A 20,671-nucleotide genomic window follows, 5' to 3' on the forward strand; every position below is an offset into this window, starting at 1 on the left:
GGCTGTCAGCCAGGCCTTCACAGTCACTGTGTGCCACGTCTCCCCCATCTGTGGGGGCAACAGCTGGCCCAGGCCCAAACACAACAGGCAGGGCCCAGGGGCAGAGCCTTCTCTGTGGCGGCCCCAGCCCTCTGGAACCAACTTCCCCCGGAGATTAGAATTGCCCCCACCCTCCTCGCCTTTCGTAAGCTCCTTAAAACCCACCTCTGCCGTCAGGCATGGGGGAACTGAGATATCCTTTCCCCCTAGGCCTTTACAATTTATGTATGGGATGTTTGTTTGTATGTATGGTTTTACAATAAGGGTTTTTTAGCTGTTTAATATTGGATTTACATGCTGTTTTTTATTACTGTTGTTAGCCGCCCCGAGTCTACAGAGAGGGGCGGCATACAAATCCAATTAATAATAATAATAATAATAATAATAATAATAATAATAATAATAATAAATGACTGCCCAGTCTCATTTAAAAAAACCCAGTGATGAAACATCCACAACTTCTGGTGGCAATCTGTTACACTGGTTAATTGTTTTCAATAGTAGGAAGGTTCTCCTTAATTCCAGATTGCTTCTCTCCTTGATTAGTTTCCATCCATTGTTTCTTGTCTTGTTTTCTGCTGCTTTGGAAAATAAATTGACACCCCCCCCTTCTTTGTGACAACCTCTGAAATACTGGAATACTGCTATTATGTGTCCCCCCCCCTTCTTCTCTTCTTTAGCCAAATCCAAATAGGTCCCATCCATATTAGGGAGTTATTAGTATTGTGTGTATAACTAGCTGGGTTTTCCAATACAGTATATAATTTAAGCCAGCAATGTATGGTTAAAATAATTAGCACACTACTGCTTTAAGAACTGGTGCTGCAGTCAGCTATAAGAAGAAGTCAGCAGCATCTCTCTTTCTCGGAGCCTAGAGCTTTAAGACTGTCCCTGATATCTCTCTGATGCTGGTTTGTCTATATGACTGTTCTATTGTAAGGACTACAATGTGTAGTAAGAACTGTGTGTTCTAATGTTAGTCTGTATATGTATTGATTGAGGCTTGCATTGTATATGTCTTGAGAATATTCATAGCTGTATTTGTGAATGACTGGGACTAGGTAAGATAGAGGGTAAGATAGACTCGCCAGAAATGACTACAATAAAGTGGCGCTCAGGGCGGCAAGATGCGCATATCATGCCACCTTGATTGCATCAGCGGAATCTCGCCCGGCCGCTCTGTTTAGGATGACCCGCTCCCTTCTTAACCAGGGGGGAGTTTATTTATTTATTTATTTATTCGATTTTTATGGCGCCCTTCTCCTTAGACGGCTTACAACATGTTAGCAATAGCATAGGCCCATGTCACACCAGCATTCCGCAGTCTGCATTGGTTGCCAATCAGTTTCCGGTCACAATTCAAAGTGTTGGTTATGACCTATAAAGCCCTTCATGGCATCGGACCAGAATACCTCCGAGACCGCCTTTTGCCACACGAATTCCAGCGACCAGTTAGGTCCCACAGAGTTGGCCTTCTCTGGGTCCTGTCGACGAAATAATGTCAACTGGCGGGACCCAGGGGAAGAGTCTTCTCTGTGGCGGCCCCAACCCTCTGGAATCAACTCCCCCCAGAGATTAGGATTGTGCCCACCCTCCTTGCCTTTCGCAAACTCCTCAAAACCCGCCTCTGCCGTCAGGCATGGGAAAATTGACTCCCCCAGGCCGTTTCCCTTTTTACACAAGGTTTGTCTGAGATGTATGATTGTTTTTTATACGTAGGGTTTTAAATTGCATTTTTATTGTTGGATTTGTATCATGTTTTGTGTTGTGAGCCACTCCGAGTCTCCGGAGAGGGGCGGCATACAAATCGAATAAATCTAAATCTAATCTAATCTAATGTAAATAATATTTATACATTTAATGTATGTGGTTTGTTTATTTGGAGTACTGCTCACATCTCTGGAATATTAGCTGGATATTCACCACCTCCACGTTTTCCCTTGCGCAGGGGTAATACAATTTACTCCTCATTCTCTAATACCCTGTTTCCCCGATAGTAAGACACCCCCGATTGTAAGACGTATCGGGGGTTTCAGGGGGGTCGGCTAATATAAGCCGTACCCCGAAAGTAAGACATATGTCTTACTTTCGGGGAAACACGGGGCTATTGCTGCCTCCCTCTCATCTAGCTGCGCGCCGCCTCCTGCCCACGTCCGCACCGTCCCCTTCTCCATACGTCACCGCGTATGCCACCTCCCTCAGATCTTAATGAGCGCCACCTCCTGCTCACTTCCGCGCCGCCCCCCTCCATATGTCACCGCATCTGCCGCCTCCCTCTGATCCAAATGAGCGCCGCCTCCTGCCCACTTCCGCGCCGCCGCCCCTCCATACGTCACCGCGTCTGCCGCCTCCGTCTGATCCAAATGAGTGCCGCCTCCTGCCCACGCCTGCGCCGTCCCCCTCTCCATACGTCGCCGTGTCTGCCACCTCCCTCTGATCTTAATGAGCGCCGCCTCCTGCCCACTTCCGCGCCGCCCCCCCTCCATACGTCACCGCGTCTAAATGTTAATTTTATGGTTAAAACAAAAAATTCGACAATTTTTTTCCAATATAAGACATACCCCGAAAGTAAGACATAGTGGGGCTTTTGGGGATAAAAAGAAAGTAAGACACTGTCTTACTTTCGGGGAAACACGGTAGGAGTCATATGTGGAGTGGAGTGGAATAGTTATGTCCTAAGAAGCTGAGAAGTTTTCACTCCAGTCCAACAAGGAAGTGTAGCAGGGAAATTCTGATTGGCTCCTTCCCAAAAGGGCTCCCTATTTAAACCCCTGCCAAAAGCAGGTAGGGGCTGATGTTTGCTCATGATAACCAATAAAGAGCTGAATTCTCACCACCAGTTTCCTGCCTCTTTAGTTTATGAATTCAACAAGAATAAGTCAGAATAAGCTGTAGGGCAGTGTTTCCCAACCTTAGCAACTTGAAGATATTTGGACTTCAACTCCCAGAATTCCCCAGTGAATGCTGGCTAGGGAATTCTGGGAGTTGAAGTCTAGATATCTTCAAGTTGCCAAGGTTGGGAAAGACTGCTGCAAAAGGTCTGCAAAATCAATAGGGAAGCCAGATTCACTTAACAACCGCATTACTAACTTAAAAACTACAGTGGTACCTCTACTTAAGAACGCCTCTACTTAAGAACTTTTCTAGATAAGAACCAGGTGTTCAAGATTTTTTTGCCTCTTCTTAAGAACCATTTTCTACTTAAGAACCCGAGCCCGGAAAAATTTCCCAGGAAATTTGAGAGCGGCACAAAGGCCCGGTTAGTTTCTTGCCATTCACCTTTTAATCCCGGCCATCTAGGGCTTTGCCAGAGGAGCCTTTCAAAGTGGCACTTTGGCAGTCCAGAGCGAACACAGCATCTTCCTTTCCCTGGGCGCTTGGAGAGGGAATAAACCTCTGCCAGCGCCCAGAGAAAAGAAACGCTGCCTTCGCTTTGGGTATAGCGACTGTCTTCCTCCTCCTCCTCCCACCCAAATTCCGAGCGTTTGTTTGTTTGTTTGTTTGTTTGTTTATGTATTGTATTGTATTGTATTTGTATGCCACCCCTCTCCGTAGACTCGGGGCAGCTAACAACAGTGATAGAAACAGCATGCAACAATCCAATACTAAAACAACTAAAAAACCCTTATTGTAAAACCAAACATACATACAAACATACCACGCATAAATTGTAAAGGCCTAGGGGGAAAGAATATCTCAGTTCCCCCATGCCTGGCGGCAGAGGTGGGTTTTAATGAGCTTACAAAAGGTGAGGAGGGGGGGGGCAATTCTAATGTCTGGGGGGAGTTGGTTCCAGAGGGCCGGGGCCGCCACAGAGAAGGCTCTTCCCCTGGGCCCCGCCAAATGACATTATGCTTTTACATTGATTTCTATGGGAAAAATTGCTTCTACTTACAAACTTTTCTACTTAAGAACCTGGTCACGGAATGAATTAAGTTCATAAGTAGAGGTACCACTCTACAATGATTCATTTAACAACCATGAAAAGAAAGGTCATGAAACAGGGCAAAACTTACTTTACAACTCTCACTTAGCAACAGAAATTCTGGGTTGAATTGTGGCCATAAATCAAGGATTAACTGTATTGTGTTGACCCACCCCTGGTCTTTAGCAGGAACGCCTTACATCCATGTTCCACCGTCTCGTTGCTGTGTTATCACAAATCTTTTCTCTCCAATAATAATATCAGTTGGCGTTTTTCTCTGATTGAGTAATAAAACCTGCCCATCATTCAGAATTAAGGCGTATGCACATTCTGCGATTATTACAAAATAAAAACCACAACGATAGCCATCAGAACTTGGCCGCCAATCCAAAGGCAACATAGAAGAACATGTCTCTTTATGCATCGTTAGCTGCATAATATCTCTCTGCTCTTTTTATGATTTGCTTTGTTATTATCTATATTACAGAACTGCCCAGAAGCCACATAGAGTTGATACAGCACAAGACATAATTGTTTCAGCCCTAGAAACAGTTATTAATCTTGACACCTGCATTTGGGGTAAATAACAATTAGGACCTGATGAGATTTTTAATTACGACTTCAAACGCTATTTACACCCGTCGTTGTTTGGTATATGTGATTTTTTTTCTCCTTTCGCTTTTTAATTGGATGTTTTTAATTGTTGAACAGAGATGCTGTGGTGCTTCTTACCGTTGTGCTCTGGGCTCTTTTAAGGGAAAGGATGGTTGATGCCAACAAAATAAAAATGAGGCAGTAATGAAATTAATCAGCTAAATGTCATAGTGCTGCTACTTAAAGCAAATGTAGTGGATTAACAATATTTAAAAACTATCCAAGCATTAAAGCAATGGGTATACGAACCCTTAATTAAAGCATAATTTTGCTTCCTATTTTAAGGGTAAAGCATAAAATAGATTTCCCAAATAATAATTATACTCTGTAATGATATAATATGTAAAATACTATATATCTGCTCTTTTTTCATCTTTGTATTGTAATAAAAATTATTTAAAAAGAAAAAAGAAAGAAGATTTGGAATATTATAAAACATGGAATTTGTTATATAAGTGGCTTGACACAAAGAAATAAAATAATAAACACTAGGATATTAGTATTAAGATTATAAGGACAAATGAATATACAGTAATACTGGATTATATCAATACCTAGAAATATATATATACTGTATTAAGTAATGGTAGTATAATTAAGATCCTTAGAGATATATAATTATGACAGTAGAAATAGGTAAAAATAGTAAATAACCATAAAATACTAGTCGATATATGTACTGTAAAATAACATTAGAGGTATAAATGCATGTACAGTATATATGTTTCATTTTTGTTTTTGGTTCGTGTTGTATAATGTCTTATTTGTTTGGTTTTTTTAATGTATTTTTTAAAGTTTATAAATTTTTTTTTTTTAAAAAAGAAAATTATCTTTGAATTTTATATATCCATGGAAATGCTGTGGGTGGAGGCTTTCAATTATAGACCCCTGCAGTGCTCATCTGACCAGGGCAGTGGCTAAATTCGGAATTTCTGCAGTTAACCAGTGTCCTCAAATATGATATTGATCAGTTAAAATGATCCCGATTCCTTATGTTTTTATATGAATGATTGATTATAATGAAGCCATTTTAAACTTCTGTCCTGCCTGACGGAAAAAAAAATAGATTTCCCAGAATCTCTGAAAAATAAAAATAGCTTATTGGGGTTTTATTGATGGTTTCTGTATTTTCAATCAGTTAAGCAGGGGAAAGGTTTGTGATGGAAGTTAAACTAGCATTATAGGGAGTCCATAACGTATGATCACAAGTGAGTCCAAGATTTCTGTTGCAAAACAAGACACTTCCTAAGTGAATTTTGCCTTGTTTTACAACCTTGCTTGGCACAGTTGTTAAATAAATCACTGCCGTTTGTAAGTCCATAGCATGGTTGTTAAGCGAATCTGGTTTCCCCATTGACTTTGCCTGAAGATTGCAAAAAGTGATCACGTGACCAGTATTGTGTTGCAGCCAGTACGGTCCAATATGGCGTCCTGGTAGTGAAAATGGAGCTGTGCGTATGGCTCCAGCTGACCGGAGAGTGGGCATCGACATGAGATTCGGCTTCTGCGCATGCGCTGGAAGCCAAATCTTGTGTGAGGACATGTGTGAGAGCAAGATTTCAATGATTTTGGTGGTTTTTTGCTTCTGTACATGCAGAAAAATCCCTAAAATCTCACTCGTGTGCACATCCTCACATGGGATTTGGCTTCCGGCTCATGCACAGAAGCCGAACCTCGCGTCAATGTGCGCATGTCTGCCAGATGCAGGCACACCCCTACCGGTCACCGGGAGCATCCCAGAAGTGCCATCAAAGAGGAACCTGAACTGGTTGCCGATCAGTTTCCGGTCACAATTCAAAGTGTTGGTTATGACCTATAAAGCCCTTCATGGCATTGGACCAGAATATCTCCGGGACCGCCTTCTGCCGCACGAATCCCAGCGACCAGTTAGGTCCCACAGAGTTGGCCTTCTCCGGGTCCCGTCGACCAAACAATGTCGTCTGGCGGGACCCAGGGGAAGAGCCTTCTCTGTGGTGGCCCCGACCCTCTGGAATCAACTTCCCCCGGAGATTCAAATTGCCTCCATCCTCCTCGCCTTTCGCAAGATGTTGAAGACCCATTTATGTTGCCAGGCATGGGATCCTCATCTGACTATCAAGATTTGAGTATGGTATGATTGTGTAGCACTGATTGTTTTTTAATGATAATGGTTTTTTAACTTAGTTTTTCTTATTCATTAGATTTGTACTATATTGTTGTTGTTGTGAGCTGCCCCGAGTCCCTGGAGAGAAGTGGCATACAAATCTAATAAATTATTATTATGATTATTATGTCAGTACAACACTGCAAACGAGATCACTATGCTGGATTTCGTATTTCATCACCAGTCGGGCGCTTCCCAAGCACCTAGGACTGCGTGATGTAGCGGCGAATTATGTTTGCCGATCCTAGTAAAGCGGCCTTTTGCAATTGACAGATGGAGATTTTGTCAATTCCGATGGTTTTCAAATGTCCGCTGAGATCCTTTGGCACTGCACCGAGCGTGCCAAGTACCACTGGGACCACTTTCACTGGCTTGTGCCGGAGTCATTGCAGCTAGATTTTTAGATCTTCGTATTTCACTAATTTCTCTAGCTGCTTCTCCTCAATTCTGCTATCTCCTGGGATTGCGATGTCGATGATCCATACTTTCTTTTTCTCCACGATCACAATGTCTGGTGTGTTATGCTTCAGAATTCGGTCAGTCTGAAGTCTGAAGTCCCACAGTAGTTTTGCTTGCTCATTTTCGACCACTTTTTCGGGCTTATGATCCCACCAGTTCTTTGCCACTGGTAAATGGTAGTTCCGGCACAAGTTCCAGTGGATCATCAGGATTATTATTATTATTATCATTATCATTATTATTATAACCCCCCGCCTGCAGGTGACCCCAAGAGCCAGCCATAAATATCATAAATACATGCCAGTTGTCAAGCATCCTAATTTCCATCACGTGACCCGGAAATGCTGTAATGGTCGATAAGTTTGAAAAATGGTCATGTGTCATTTTTTTCAGTGCCATTATAACTTCGGACAGTCACTAAACAAATGGATGTAAATTGAGGACTATTTGTAACTGGGGCTTTTTTCTAACTCTTTTGGGATTCCCAAATGGCAATGCAAATCAAGACTATTCCTAGTCTAACTGGCATGTGTATTATTATTATTATTATTTATTGGATTTGTATGCTGCCCCTCTCCGCACCGTCTTTATGTAAATTCAGCAGTGAGCTACTAGCCTGAACACTAAATTGCGCTCGCTGCCGCGGCTCGTAAGCACTTCCGGGGCCAGCGCAATTTTGCTTCTGCCCCTCTGGAGGTAGCAAAATCACGCATGGAGCCGCCTGTGCGCCCTTGCTTTGGCAAGGTTTTTTTTGCTTCCGCACATGCCGAAACACGGGCGCACCTGCAGTTCCGTGCCGATTTTGCTACGTCCACAGGTGCAGAAGCAAAATCGCGCTGGCCCCGCAAGCATTTACAAGCCACCGCAGCAAGCGCAATTTAGCATTCCGGCTAGTAGCCCACTGCTGTGTAAAGTATACAGTGATCCCCCGAGTTTCACGATCTCGATCTTTGCGAAACGCTATATCGCGATTTTTCCACCCGATGACGTCACTCCCTTCCTTTCTCATCTTTCTTTCTCTCTCTCTTTCTCTATCTTGCTTCTTCCTCTCTCACACTCTCTTCCTCCCTCTCTCATCTCTTTCTTTCCTTCTCTCTCTTTCTCTATCTCTCCCCCTCTTGCTCTCGAGCGGCAAGCGAGCAGCGGGCGGGCGGGTGAACGGGCAAGCGGAGCGGCCGGGCGGGCAGGTGAATGGGCAAGCGGAGTGGCCGGGCGGGCGGGTGAACGGGCAAGCGAGCAGCCGGGCGGGCAGGTGAACGGGCAAGCGGCAAGCGATCTTGGGGTTTCCCCTTTGCCTGGGCAGCGGGAAGACCCAGGGAAGGTTCCTTCGGCCGCCCAACAGCTGATCTGCTCCGCAGCGCAGCAGCAGCGAGGAGCTGAAGATGGGGTTTCCCCGTTGCCTGGGCAACGGGGAAACCCCATCTTCGGCTCCTCGCTGCTGCCGCGCTGCGGAGCAGATCAGCTGTTGGGCGGCCGAAGGAACCTTCCCTGGGTCTTCCCCGCCGCCCACACGCAAACTCCACCATCTGCGCATGTGCGGCCATGAAAAAAAGGGCGCGCATGCGCAGATGGTGTTTTTACTTCCGCACCGCTATATCGCGAAAAATCGAGTTTCGCGAGGGGTCTTGGAACGGAACCCTCGCGAAACCCGAGGGATCACTGTATATGTATATATGTGTGTGTGTGTTATACACATATAGGTGATGGGTGCATCATTAGAGAATCTGAAAGACCAGGTGAAGAAGGATGGAGAAAACCTATCTATGCCAGTCAACAAGACCCAGCAATATCGTCTTGGCACATAATGAAGCATTTAGAATAGAATAGAACAGAATAGAACAGAATAGAATAGAATTTTATGGGTCAAGTGTGATTGGACACATAAGGAATTTATATGTTTCTACAAAATGCTAAACCAGATTTATAGAATCGCTCGATGTCTATGGAGAATCTCAGTCATGCAGATCATGGTTGTCCCAAAGATGCTTTTTTTCCCCCAAGAGGCAACTGGACTTTCTGATTTTTTTTTGAAAACGTTTCGCCTCTCCTCCAAGAAGCTTCTCATCCAGAGCTGAAGAAGCTTGATTGAGAAGCGAAACGTCTTAAGTCCAGTTGCCTCTTGAAAAAGCATCTTTGGGACAGATTAATAGAAGTTTTTTTAAGGTAGGACATCCTATTGTTGGGGTAATTTATTGATTGGCTCTCTAGTGCAAATCCAGAAAGCGGGCTAAGGCATAATAGACTAGAATTCTTTATTGGCCAAGTGTGATTGGACACACAAGGAATTCGTCTTTTGGTGCGTATGCTCTCAGTGTGCATAAAAGAAAAGATACACTTGTCAAGAATCACCACACTTAATGATTGTCATAGGGGTCAAATAAGCAACCAGGAAACAATCAATATTAATAAAAATCATCAGGATATAAGCAACAAGTTACAGTCATAGTGTCATAAGTGCTGGAGATGGATGATAGGAACGATGAGAAAAAATTAGTAGTAATAGTAGTGCAGACTTAGTAAATAGTTTGACAGTGTTGAGGGAATTGTTTAGCAGATTGATGGTGTTTAGGAAAGAAATGTTCTTGTGCCTAGTTGTCTTGGGTGTGTGGTGCTCTATAGTGACGTTTTGAAGGTAGGAGTTGAAACAGTTTGTGTCCAGGATGTGAGAGGTCAGTAGATATTTTTACCGCCCTCTTTTTGACCCACTTCACACAAAACACATTAATGCTGCAAGGGAGCCTTTTAACCAAACAGGCAGGACTGCTTGCTGCTGCTGCAAACACCCCCAGTGGCCACCAGGGGCAGCTCAGAGAGTTAGAAAACCAGTACTGTACTACTGTCCCCTGGTGGCCAACCGAAATTTTGGGTATTTTACCTCAAGGTTATCATTTCAAGATTTCAAAAGACAGGATAAGCGTCTAAAATATAGTGGACTCCCCGCCCGGCAGAGTAAAGATATCTCGGACCCCACGAGCCTTTTCGCTTATTTTATGAGGTAGAAGGTTCCACCCATCCTGCGGGGTCAGAAACGTCGGAAATGAGGACCCAGTTTGTCGGGGGACAATATGCGGCCTCTGTAAACCCTTCAGAGGGGGCTGCAAAACACAGCGAAGCAGTATATAAGTGCTACGGCTCTCCTTAGTCCAGAGGTAGGCAAACTTGGCTCTTCTATGACATGTGGACTTCAACTCCCAGAATTCCTGAGCTAGGATGATTTGCTCAGGAATTCTGGGAGTTGAAGTCCACAAGCCATAGAAGAGCCAAATGCCTACTCTTGTCTTAGTCCATCGTCGCCTGTGGTCGCCAGATTGGAGAAGCGACGAAGGCGGGCGGCTACGGCCCCGCCCTCTCTGTGGGGCGCTTCGGGAGGGGGCGTGGCTTCTACGGCCCGTCCAACCAACCACCGCCTTGGCGACGTTCCGTCCGCCCCGCCCATCGCCACGTTCGGGGCGCACTCCGCGCGTGCGTAGAGGTCTAAGCCGGTGGCGGCGGCGCTGGCGCTGCCGGGATGGCGTTCACGCTGTATTCGCTGCTGCAGGCCGCGCTGCTCTTCGTCAACGCCATCGCGGTGCTGCACGAGGAGCGCTTCCTCCGCAGGAGTGAGTCGGCCGCAAAGGCCCCGGCGAGGGGAGGGGGGGGTCCTGGGCGGGGCGGGTGGGGGGGTAGTTTAAGAGCGCGGAGTAGTCCTCGACTTACGACCCCCTCTGCCTCATTTTGCGACCTTTCTTGTCCACAGCTGGTAAGCGAATTACTGCATTTGTTTAGTTAGGTCGTAGGATTGAGTCTGGCTCACACACACCCCTTGACTTTGCTGGTCAGAAGGTTGCAAAAAGGAGGATCGCATCACACTGCAACGGTCATAAATATGAGCCAATGGCCTCTGGATTTGGATCATGTGACCAATGGGCGAATCCGGGCGTCATGTGATCACTTTTTTGCAACCTACTGACAAGCAAAGTTTATTTTATTTATTAATTAGATTTGTATGCCGCCCAATCCCGAAGGAATCCGGGCAGCTTACAATAATAATAATAATGATAATGATAAATAATGATGATAATAACAACAACAACAACATATAATAATAATAAAAATAACAATAATAATAACAAACAGTATAAAATAATCAAATTAGAGCATTATTACTACTAAAACAATAATTACTACTAGTTTTTTCTCATCATTCCTATCACCCATTTCCTCCCAATATGACAGTATGATTAACTTGTTGCTTGAATCATCAAGATTTTTATTAATATTGATTGTTTCTTCATTGTTTATTTGACCCCTATGGCAATCATGAAGTGTACCTCATGATTCTTGACAAATGTATCTTTTTCTTTTATGTACATTGAGAGCATATGCACCAAAGACAAATTCCTTATGTGTCCAATCACACTTGATCAATAAAGAATTCTATTCTAATACTAATTTAAAACCCTTAAATCTTTTATCACTGCAATCATACCATCAAGCATCCCAATCAGATCATGTATAGGCCGGAATGAAATATGTTAGTTCTCTTTCCAGTTGGTTGGGAAAACAGATTCACTGAACTCTGTTACTCACTTAACAACTGTATGTAGGTTTATGCATAATAGTTATCCTTTGAAAATTGAATACTTGATTTATGTAAGAATTCTTAGCACTTAAGATGAAACAAATACCAGAAAACAACCAAGGAGTCCATAGTTTAACCCTGAGCTGCAAATATTCTTTTCTGTTGGCACAAGCTAACAATGTTGTGCAAACAGCTGAACTGTTTGGTAATTGTCGCTTTAACTATTACAGGAGCACTCTTTGAATGACCAAATGTTGACCAGGTGACTAGGTTTCTGTAATGATTGTGTAAAGACCAGTTGTAAAATAACTTTTTTGCTGCAGCTAAGTGAAGGATGTGTAAATCGCGGAATGCTTGTGTTTTCTAATTCCCACAAACACATTGCATTGGCATCCTTTGGTCTCAAAAGACCATGGTGTCTTTTTCTTTAATAATAATAATAATAATAATAATAATAATAATAATAATAATAATAATAATAATTTACTGGATTTGTATGCTGCCCCTCTCCGTAGACTTGGGGCGGCTAACAACAATGATAAAAGCAGCATGTGACAATCCAATAATTAATTAGTAATTAATTATTAAAAAGTTATTAATAAAAAGTTATTAATTTTTTGTTATTAACTTTTCATCTGGTCCAATCAATATTTTGTCTAATTGTTGTGGAACTGTCTCATTTATCTTTTTTGTACTGTGATTGAATTTGCAAATGCAGCCACCGGTCAATAATTATACCCTGATCTTCCAATTGTTCTCTAAGTTGTGGGCCTTTTTGGACAGGAAGTCTCTTCTCACAGTCACTCACACCCTCATTACCTCTAGGCTTGATTACTGCAATGCACTCTTCTTGGGGCTACCCTTGAAGACCTTTCGGAGACTTCAACTCATCCAGCAGGTAGCTGCAAGAGCCGTGTTGGGGGTACCCAGGTATTCCCACATCAGTCCAGCACTCCGTGAACTGCACTGGCTGCCGATTGGTCTCCGAATTCAAAGTGTCGGTTATCACCTATAAAGCCTTACAGGGCATTGGACCAGATTATTTACGGGACTGTCTTCTGCCTCACATGTCCCATTGACCAATTAGGTTGCACAGAGTCGGCCTCCTCCAGATCCCATCAGCCAAACAATGCTGACTGGCGGATCCACGGGGGAGAGCCTTCTCTGTTGCAGCCCCAGCCCTCTGGAACCAACTCTCCTTGGAGATCTGCACTGTCCCCCACTCTCCTCGACTTTGGAAAGGTGTTAAAAACACATCTATGCCAGGGGCAGTGAGCGATAGTCTTCGCTCTGGCCATTAGTATGCATGAAGGGTGGTTGTTTGTTTTATAGTGGGTATTATTTATTTTCTAATGTTTTAATTGTATTTATTGTTACTGTGCCTATTTTTATTTTTTTGTTTGTTTGTTTGTTTGTTTGTTTATTCGACTTCTATGCCGCCCAGTCCTGAAGGACGGCTTACAAAATAATATGATAAGATTCAAAAAGATACAAGCAATAAAAATAAGTCGAATATAATATCTAAAAGTAACCCCTTGATAAAACCCATTTACATAAAAAAGCAGTCAAATCTTATACTGTACATACACACCCTGAGTCTTCGGAGAGGGATGGCATACAAATCTAATATAATAAATAATAATAATAATAATAATAATAATAATAATAATAATACAAAGCCAGGTCTTTGTGGCCTTGCGGAAAGTCAGTAGGGTGGGGGCTGTACGGACATCGGGGGGGGTGAGTTGGTTTCATAGGGCCGGGGCAGCCACAGAGGAGGCCAATTCTGTGCGCTCTTATTGGTCTCTGGGAGGTGTGTGGCAGTAGGCGGTCCTATAAATAGTCTGGCCCTGAGCCATATAGGGCTTTATAGGTAATAACCAACGCCTTGAATTGTGCCCAGAGACCAATAGGAAGCCAGTGCAGCTCAAGGAGCGTAGATGTTATATGGGCATACTGAGGTACACCCATGACAGCTCTCGCGGCTGCATTCTGGACTATTTCCAGTCTCAAAACATTTTCCAAGGGTTGTTAACTGCCTGAGAAGGGCAGCCTATAAATCTAATAAAATAAAATAAAAATGAATCATACTTAACCATTTTACTTATGTCCGAAAGGTGGACGGTCACTTCCACTGTGGATGCCCACTTAGGGACTTTCATATACTGCTGTCTTTTACTAGACATAAAGTAAGGGAAGTTTTGATGCAAGTATGGCAAGAGTGCTGTGGGAATTAAGTGTTATTATTAACAAGTGTTTTGGTATAAAATTTTAAACTCTAAATTAGCAATCCTTAGAACAGTGTTTCCCAACCTTGGCAACTTGAAGGTATCTGGACTTCAACTCCCAGAATCTGGGAGTTGAAGTCCAAATATCTTCAAGTTGCCACGGTTAGGAAACACTGTTCTAACGAATACTAAAATTCTGAAGTGAAGTCATCTATCGTATTTTTCAGAGTATATCACACATATTTTGCCTCCCAAAAGAGGGTGGAAATTTCAGCGTGTCTTATACACCGAATACAGTCATTTTGGGCCCTGCAAAGCCCTACTCTTGTGAAAAATGGGGCACGGAGACGATTTGGGAAGTGTTCCTGGGTGCTGGGGGAAGGATTTTCTCAGGGAATGCCTTCTGCTGCACGAATCCCAGCGACCAGTTAGGTCCCACACAGTGGGCCTTCTCCGGGTCCGGTCAACTAAAAAATGTCATTTGGCGGGACCCAGGGGAAGAGCCTTCTCTGTGGCGGCCCCGGCCCTTTGGAACCAACTCCCCCTGGAGATTAGAATTGCCCCGACCCTCCTTGCCTTTCGTAAGCTTCTTAAAACCCACCTCTGCCGTCAGGCATGGGGGAACTGAGATATTCTTTCCCCCTAGGCCTTTACAATTTATGCTTGGTATGTTTGTACAGTATGTATGTTTGGTTTTATAATAAGGGGTTTTTTTTAGTTGTATTAGTATTGGATTGTTACATGCTGTTTTTTATCACAGTTGTTAGCCGCCCCGAGTCTACGGAGAGGGGCGGCATACAAATCCAATAAATAGAGAAATAAATAAGGCAAAAACAACCCAGTTTTGCAAAAAATGGCCCATTTTTTGCAATAATGGGGCACGCAGAGGGCTTGGGAGGCCTGCAGAGTGATCCTTAGGGCTGGGGAAAGGCAAAACACCCTCTGTTTTTGCAGGAAAACTGGGGCGTTTTTGCCTTTCTCCCAGCCCCCATGAGCATTCTGCAGGCCTCCCAAATCCTCTGCGCGCCCCATTTTTGCAAAAAATGGGCCATTTTTTGCAAAACTGGGTCGTTTTTGCCTTATTTATTTCTCTATTTATTGGATTTGTATGCCGCCCCTCTCCGTAGACTCGGGGCGGCTAACAACTGTGATAAAAAACAGCATGTAACAATCCAATACTAAAACAACTAAAAAAAACCCCCTTATTATAAAACCAAACATACATACTGTACAAACATACCAAGCGTAAATTGTAAAGGCCTAGGGGGAAAGAATATCTCAGTTCTCCCATGCCTGACGGCAGAGGTGGGTTTTAAGAAGCTTATGAAAGGCAAGGAGGGTCAGGGCAATTCTAATCTCCGGGGGGGAGTTGGTTCCAAAGGGCCGGGGCCGCCACAGAGAAGGCTCTTCCCCTGGGTCCCGCCAAATGACATTGTTTAGTTGACGGGACCCGGAGAAGGCCCACTCTGTGGGACCTAACTGGTTGCTGGGATTCGTGCAGCAGAAGGCATTCCCTGAGATAATCCTTCCCCCAGCACCCAGGAACACTTCCCAAATAGTCTCCGTGCCCCATTTTTCGCAAGAACAGTTGAAAACGGGTCTGTTTTTGTAAAAAAATAACAGTGTATTATTACTACTGTACTACTGTGTTTGAGATTTAAGAACTTTCTGATATTTATCAGATTTAAACAGTGGCGCTTCTCAATAATGATGGGATCATTTAGTACTTTAATTTTCTCTGATCAGTTTCCCATGAAGAACTAATTTTCTGCTGTTTTCCTGATTCCTGGAAATTCTGCTCTTTGGCCATTTCGAATGGTCTGGTTCATTTTAACGGTTCATTTCGTTTATTTCTTTGACGTTTAAAGAAAGAATTGAGAATTTGTCTACTTATTAGGTTTGGGTTTGAAACAGGCTTCCTAAAAGAAATTATTGATTCGTATCACTGATTATTTATCTTGACGTTAACCAAAAATAAAACTTCTCCATACAGTTGGCTGGGGAACAGATCAGGGTATCGGAGGATTTGGGGAAGAGCCTGGAATTAAAGGGCAGTTAATGAATCTGATCCGATCTGTACGGACGGTTATGAGAGGTAAGATGAAAATAATAATACAGCGAAACCACGTCTTACGAACTTAATTGGTTCCGGGACGAGGTTTGTAAGGTGAAAAGTTTGTAAGACGAAATAATGTTTCCCATAGGAATCAATGGAAAAGCAATTAATGCGTGCAAGCCCAAAACTCACCCCTTTTGTTAGCCGAAGCACCCGTTTTTGCGCTGCTGGGATTCCCCTGAGGCTCCCCTCCATGGGAAACCCCACCTCCGGACTTCCATGTTTTTGTGATGCTGCAGGGGAATCCCAGCAGGGGAATCCCAGCAGCGCAAAAAACGGGCGCTTCGCTGGCAACAGAAGTCCGGACGTGGGGTTTCCCAGCAAGGGGAGCCTCAATGAAATCGCAGCATCGCAAAAACATGGAAGTCCTCGAAACCCCACCTCCGGACTTCTGTGTTTTTCTGATGCTGCGATTTTGCTGAGGCTTCCCTCGCTGGGAAACCCCACCTCCGGACTTCTGTTGCCAGCGAAGCGCCCGTTTTTGCACTGCTGGGATTGCCCTGCAGCATCGCAAAAACAGGGAAGTCCGGAGGTGGTGTTTCCCATGGAGGGGAGCCTCAGGGGAATCCCAGCAGCGCAAAAACGGGCGCTTCGCTGGCAACAGAGGTCCGGAGGCGGGGCATCCCAGTGGCCGCGAGCTTGGGTTTGTAAGGTGAAAATAGTTTGGAAGAAGAGGCAAAAAAATCTTAAACCCCAGGTTTGTGTCTCGAAAAGTTTGTATGACGAGGGGTTTGTAAGACGAGGTATCCCTGTATTGGTACCAAACAGTTGGGAATTAATTTCCTTCCCAGGTACAGAGAAGGCCTCGACTTACAGCCATTTGTTCAGTGATGATTTGAAGTTACAAATGCTGAAATGAGTAAGCTAACAATGGAAATACATGATAAAGATGATCCAGACTTCTACAAAGCATGGGGTAAATGGTATCATTGGCTAAAACAGTGATGGCAAACCTAAGGGCAATAAAGCAATTTAGAAAGATTTTTCTTTAAAAAGTGAACTTTGTCGTGGACAGTTTCTTTTTTTCCCTTTTTAAAAAAGTTTTATTTATTGTTTTTAATGCATAAAAAAACCAACTATTTACAGATCATTGCCCGTTTTTAATATACAATTACACTTTGTCTTTATTTCTGTAATACAAGAAAAAGAAAATACAATAACAGGAAAATGAGAAACTTACTTTGATCCAAAAAGAAAGGGAAGTTTTGAGAAAAATTATGGATTGTGCAGAGATGAGTAGATTGACTTTGAAACTTAAAGATAAACAAGACTCGGATTATTATAAAATTTGGGGGGAAGTTTTATGATTGGATAGAAAATTAAGAGATACATTATGTATGTATTAGTAATTGGTTAATTTTGGAAAAATTGAAACAAGAGAATTTGATTGAAGCTGTGCAAGCCAGATGGCAAAAATGAGAAATGGTGGTAGTACTATATAATGATATAACACAAAATTTACTTATTGTTTAGACTTAAACATATAGAACTTTATTTTACGATGTAGGTAATATATTATGAATAGTTTCTTTTATTAAAAATACATATATATAGAGAGAATTTTTAATTAACTATATGATATAAGATTAAAATTTAGATAAAAGAGATTTTATTATTCTTTACATTGTTGTAACCTTTTGTAGTAAGATGGTGAGGGAAAAATTTTAATTTAGAATTTTAAGAATTGCTAATAATGTATAAAATTAAGAGAAAATTTTACACGGGGAGAGATGAGACCCTCCATTGATCGAGTAATGAGAAAAGAAAAGTTTGTATATGGTTGATTTTAAGCATTGTTGTTGTGTTTATAACTATACAGTAATACCTCGTCTTACGAACCTAATTGGTTCCCGGGGAAGGTTCGTAAGACGAAAGGTTCGTAAGATGAAACATTGTTTCCCGTAGGAAACAATGTAAGATCAATTAATCCGTGCAACGGGGGGAAAAAACCCCGCAAAAAAAACCCCGCCGCCCGGCTGTCACCTTTTGAAACAGCCGGGGGGCTTCTCAGCGTCCTCCTGAACCCGAACACCAAACCCGAACTTCCGGGTTCGGTGTTCGGGAGTTCGCCGAGAAGCCCCCCGGCTGTTTTAAAAGGTGATAGCCGGGTGTTGGGGCTTCTCAGCGGCCTCCCGAACCCGAACTTTTGCTGAACTTCTGGGTTCAGCATTCGGGAGGCCGCCGAGAAGCCCTGCTGCCCGGCTGTCGTCTTTTAAAACAGCCGGGGGGCTTCTCGGCAGCCTCCCGAATGCCGAACCCGGAAGTTCGGGTTTGACGTTTGGGTTCAGGAGGTCGCTGAGAAGCCCCCCGGCTGTTTTAAAAGGTGACAGCCGGGTGGCGGGGCTTCTCAGCGGCCTCCCGAACGCCGAACCCAGAAATTCGGGTTTGGCATTCGGGTTCAGGAGGATGCTGAGAAGCCCCCCCCGGCTGTTTCAAAAAGCAACAGCCTGGCGGCGGGGCTTCTCGACGGCGGCGGGTTCGTAAGAAGAGGCAAAAAATTTCTGAACCCCAGGTTCGTATCTCGGGTTGTTCATAAGACGAGGGGTTCGTATCATGAGGTACCACTGTATATTGTTTTATTTCATGGTGGAGAAAAATAAAAAATCTTATACCGTAAAAAGAAAGATATTAAAATAGCGAAAGTTGTGAATGTATGCATATTTACAGTAAGCCAATTGAAGAAAAAAATAATCAGATATTTTGGTACACCTTTAGTCTAAAATTAACTGTCATTCTGTCTGGTATCTTTTTTGAATCCACTTGTGGCATTTCTCCTATATTTTAGCGGTTTCGTTAAAGTGACATCCTTGTCCTATTACATTGTATTCCGAAAAATGATCAAAACCACACAGGAATGGAGAGAAGAGAAATTGTGTGTGTGTGGCGGGGGGTGGGAGTTCCCCTTTTGCTATTTTTTGAGTTTAACACAATAGGCTGCTGTTTGAAATGACACATTTCTTTCTTTTTTCCCCCCCCCGCTCCAGTGCCATTAATTGGAGTGAACACAGTGACAATTGTGCTACTGTTATTATTTGGTTGAAATTGTCTTCGGAAAATCTGGATAGCGACTCAAGCAAAGAGACTGCAGACTTATTTTGCACGTGGGATCCGATCTGAGCTGCATATTCGTCTCAATAAAGATGCTGTTTATATTTATTGTATCGCTTGATATGCACTCCGTTTCATTAAATCCAATAATTAAATTGAACCAGTTTCCCCACTCTTCTAAGTATTGTGGCAATGATCTAAAAGTGCTCTTCTTACATTCCCGCCATGAGCCCCATTGGCACAGTGTTTAGAATGCAGTACTGCGGGCTACTTCTGCTGACTGCTTGCAATTTGGCAGTTCGAATCTCACCAGGTTCAAGGTTCACTCAGCCATCGATCCTTCCAAGGTGGGTCAAATGAGGAGACCCAGATTGTTGGAGGCAATATGCCGAATCTCTAAACCGCTTAGAGAGGGCTGTAAAGCACTGTGAAACGGTATTTAAATCTACCGCCAGTGCTATTATTAGTCTTTCCTTATTTTCCTTCCTTCTTCTAAGAGCCATGGTGGTGCAGTGGTTAGAATGCGGTACTGCAGGCTAACTGCCCACTGCTAGGAGTTCGATCATGAATCTAAGTGCTATTATTAGTCTTATTATTTTCCTTCCTTCTTCTAAGAGCCATGGTGGTGCAGTGGTTAGAATGCGGTACTGCAGGCTAACTGCCCACTGCTAGGAGTTCGATCATGAATCTAAGTGCTATTACAGTATTAGTCTTATTATTTTCCTTCCGTCTTCTAAGAGCCATGGTGGTGCAGTAGTTAGAATGCGGTACTGCAGGCTAACTGCCCACTGCTAGGAGTTCGATCATGACTGGCTCAAGGTTGACTCAACCTTCTATTCTTCTGGGGTGGGTAAAATGAGGACCCAGATTGTTGGAGGCGATATGCTGACACTCTAAATCGCTTAGAGAGGGTTATAAAGTTGTGTATAAGTCTTAAGTGCTATTGCTGTTCCTTTGAGCTTGGGGCTAAACATTTAATCACTGAGGAATTTTCCTCAGAAAAATGATTTACTGTTGATAGATAGACAGACAGACAGACACATATATACACATATGGGGGCGTTTGCCCAGGTTCGCCTGGTGCACCAGTTGCGGCCCTACCTGAACCAGGAGTCATTGCTCACAGTCACTCATGCCCTCATCACCTCGAGGTTTGACTACTGTAACGCTCTCTACATGGGGCTACCTTTGAAGAGTATTCGGAAACTTCAGATTGTGCAGAATGCAGCTGCGAGAGCAATCATGGACTTCCCTAGGTATGCCCATGTTACACCAACACTCCGCAGTCGGCATTGGTTGCCGATCAGTTTCCGGTCACAATTCAAAGTGTTGGTTATGACCTATAAAGCCCTTCATGTCATCGGACCAGAATATCTCCGGGACCGCCTTCTGCCGCACGAATCCCAGCGACCAGTTAGTTCCCACAGAGTTGGCCTTCTCCGGGTCCCATGGACTAAACAATGTCGTCTGGCGGGACCCATGGGGAAGAGCCTTCTTT

At 43.5% G+C, this 20,671-nt stretch overlaps 1 protein-coding gene across 1 annotated transcript; it reads left to right on the top strand.

Annotated features, from left to right (window-relative positions):
• Positions 1–10,656: 10,656 nt before the first annotated feature.
• IER3IP1 (immediate early response 3 interacting protein 1) lies at positions 10,657–19,286 on the top strand. The gene is made up of 3 exons (XM_070736422.1): positions 10,657–10,819; positions 16,003–16,104; positions 19,110–19,286. The coding sequence occupies exons 1-3, from the start codon at positions 10,729–10,731 to the stop codon at positions 19,163–19,165; spliced, it is 249 nt and encodes an 82-aa protein (XP_070592523.1). The 5' UTR covers positions 10,657–10,728; the 3' UTR covers positions 19,166–19,286.
• Positions 19,287–20,671: the final 1,385 nt, after the last annotated feature.

The sequence above is a fragment of the Erythrolamprus reginae genome, chromosome 2 (genome assembly GCF_031021105.1).
Source record: "Erythrolamprus reginae isolate rEryReg1 chromosome 2, rEryReg1.hap1, whole genome shotgun sequence".
NCBI classification, from domain to species: domain Eukaryota; kingdom Metazoa; phylum Chordata; class Lepidosauria; order Squamata; family Dipsadidae; genus Erythrolamprus; species Erythrolamprus reginae.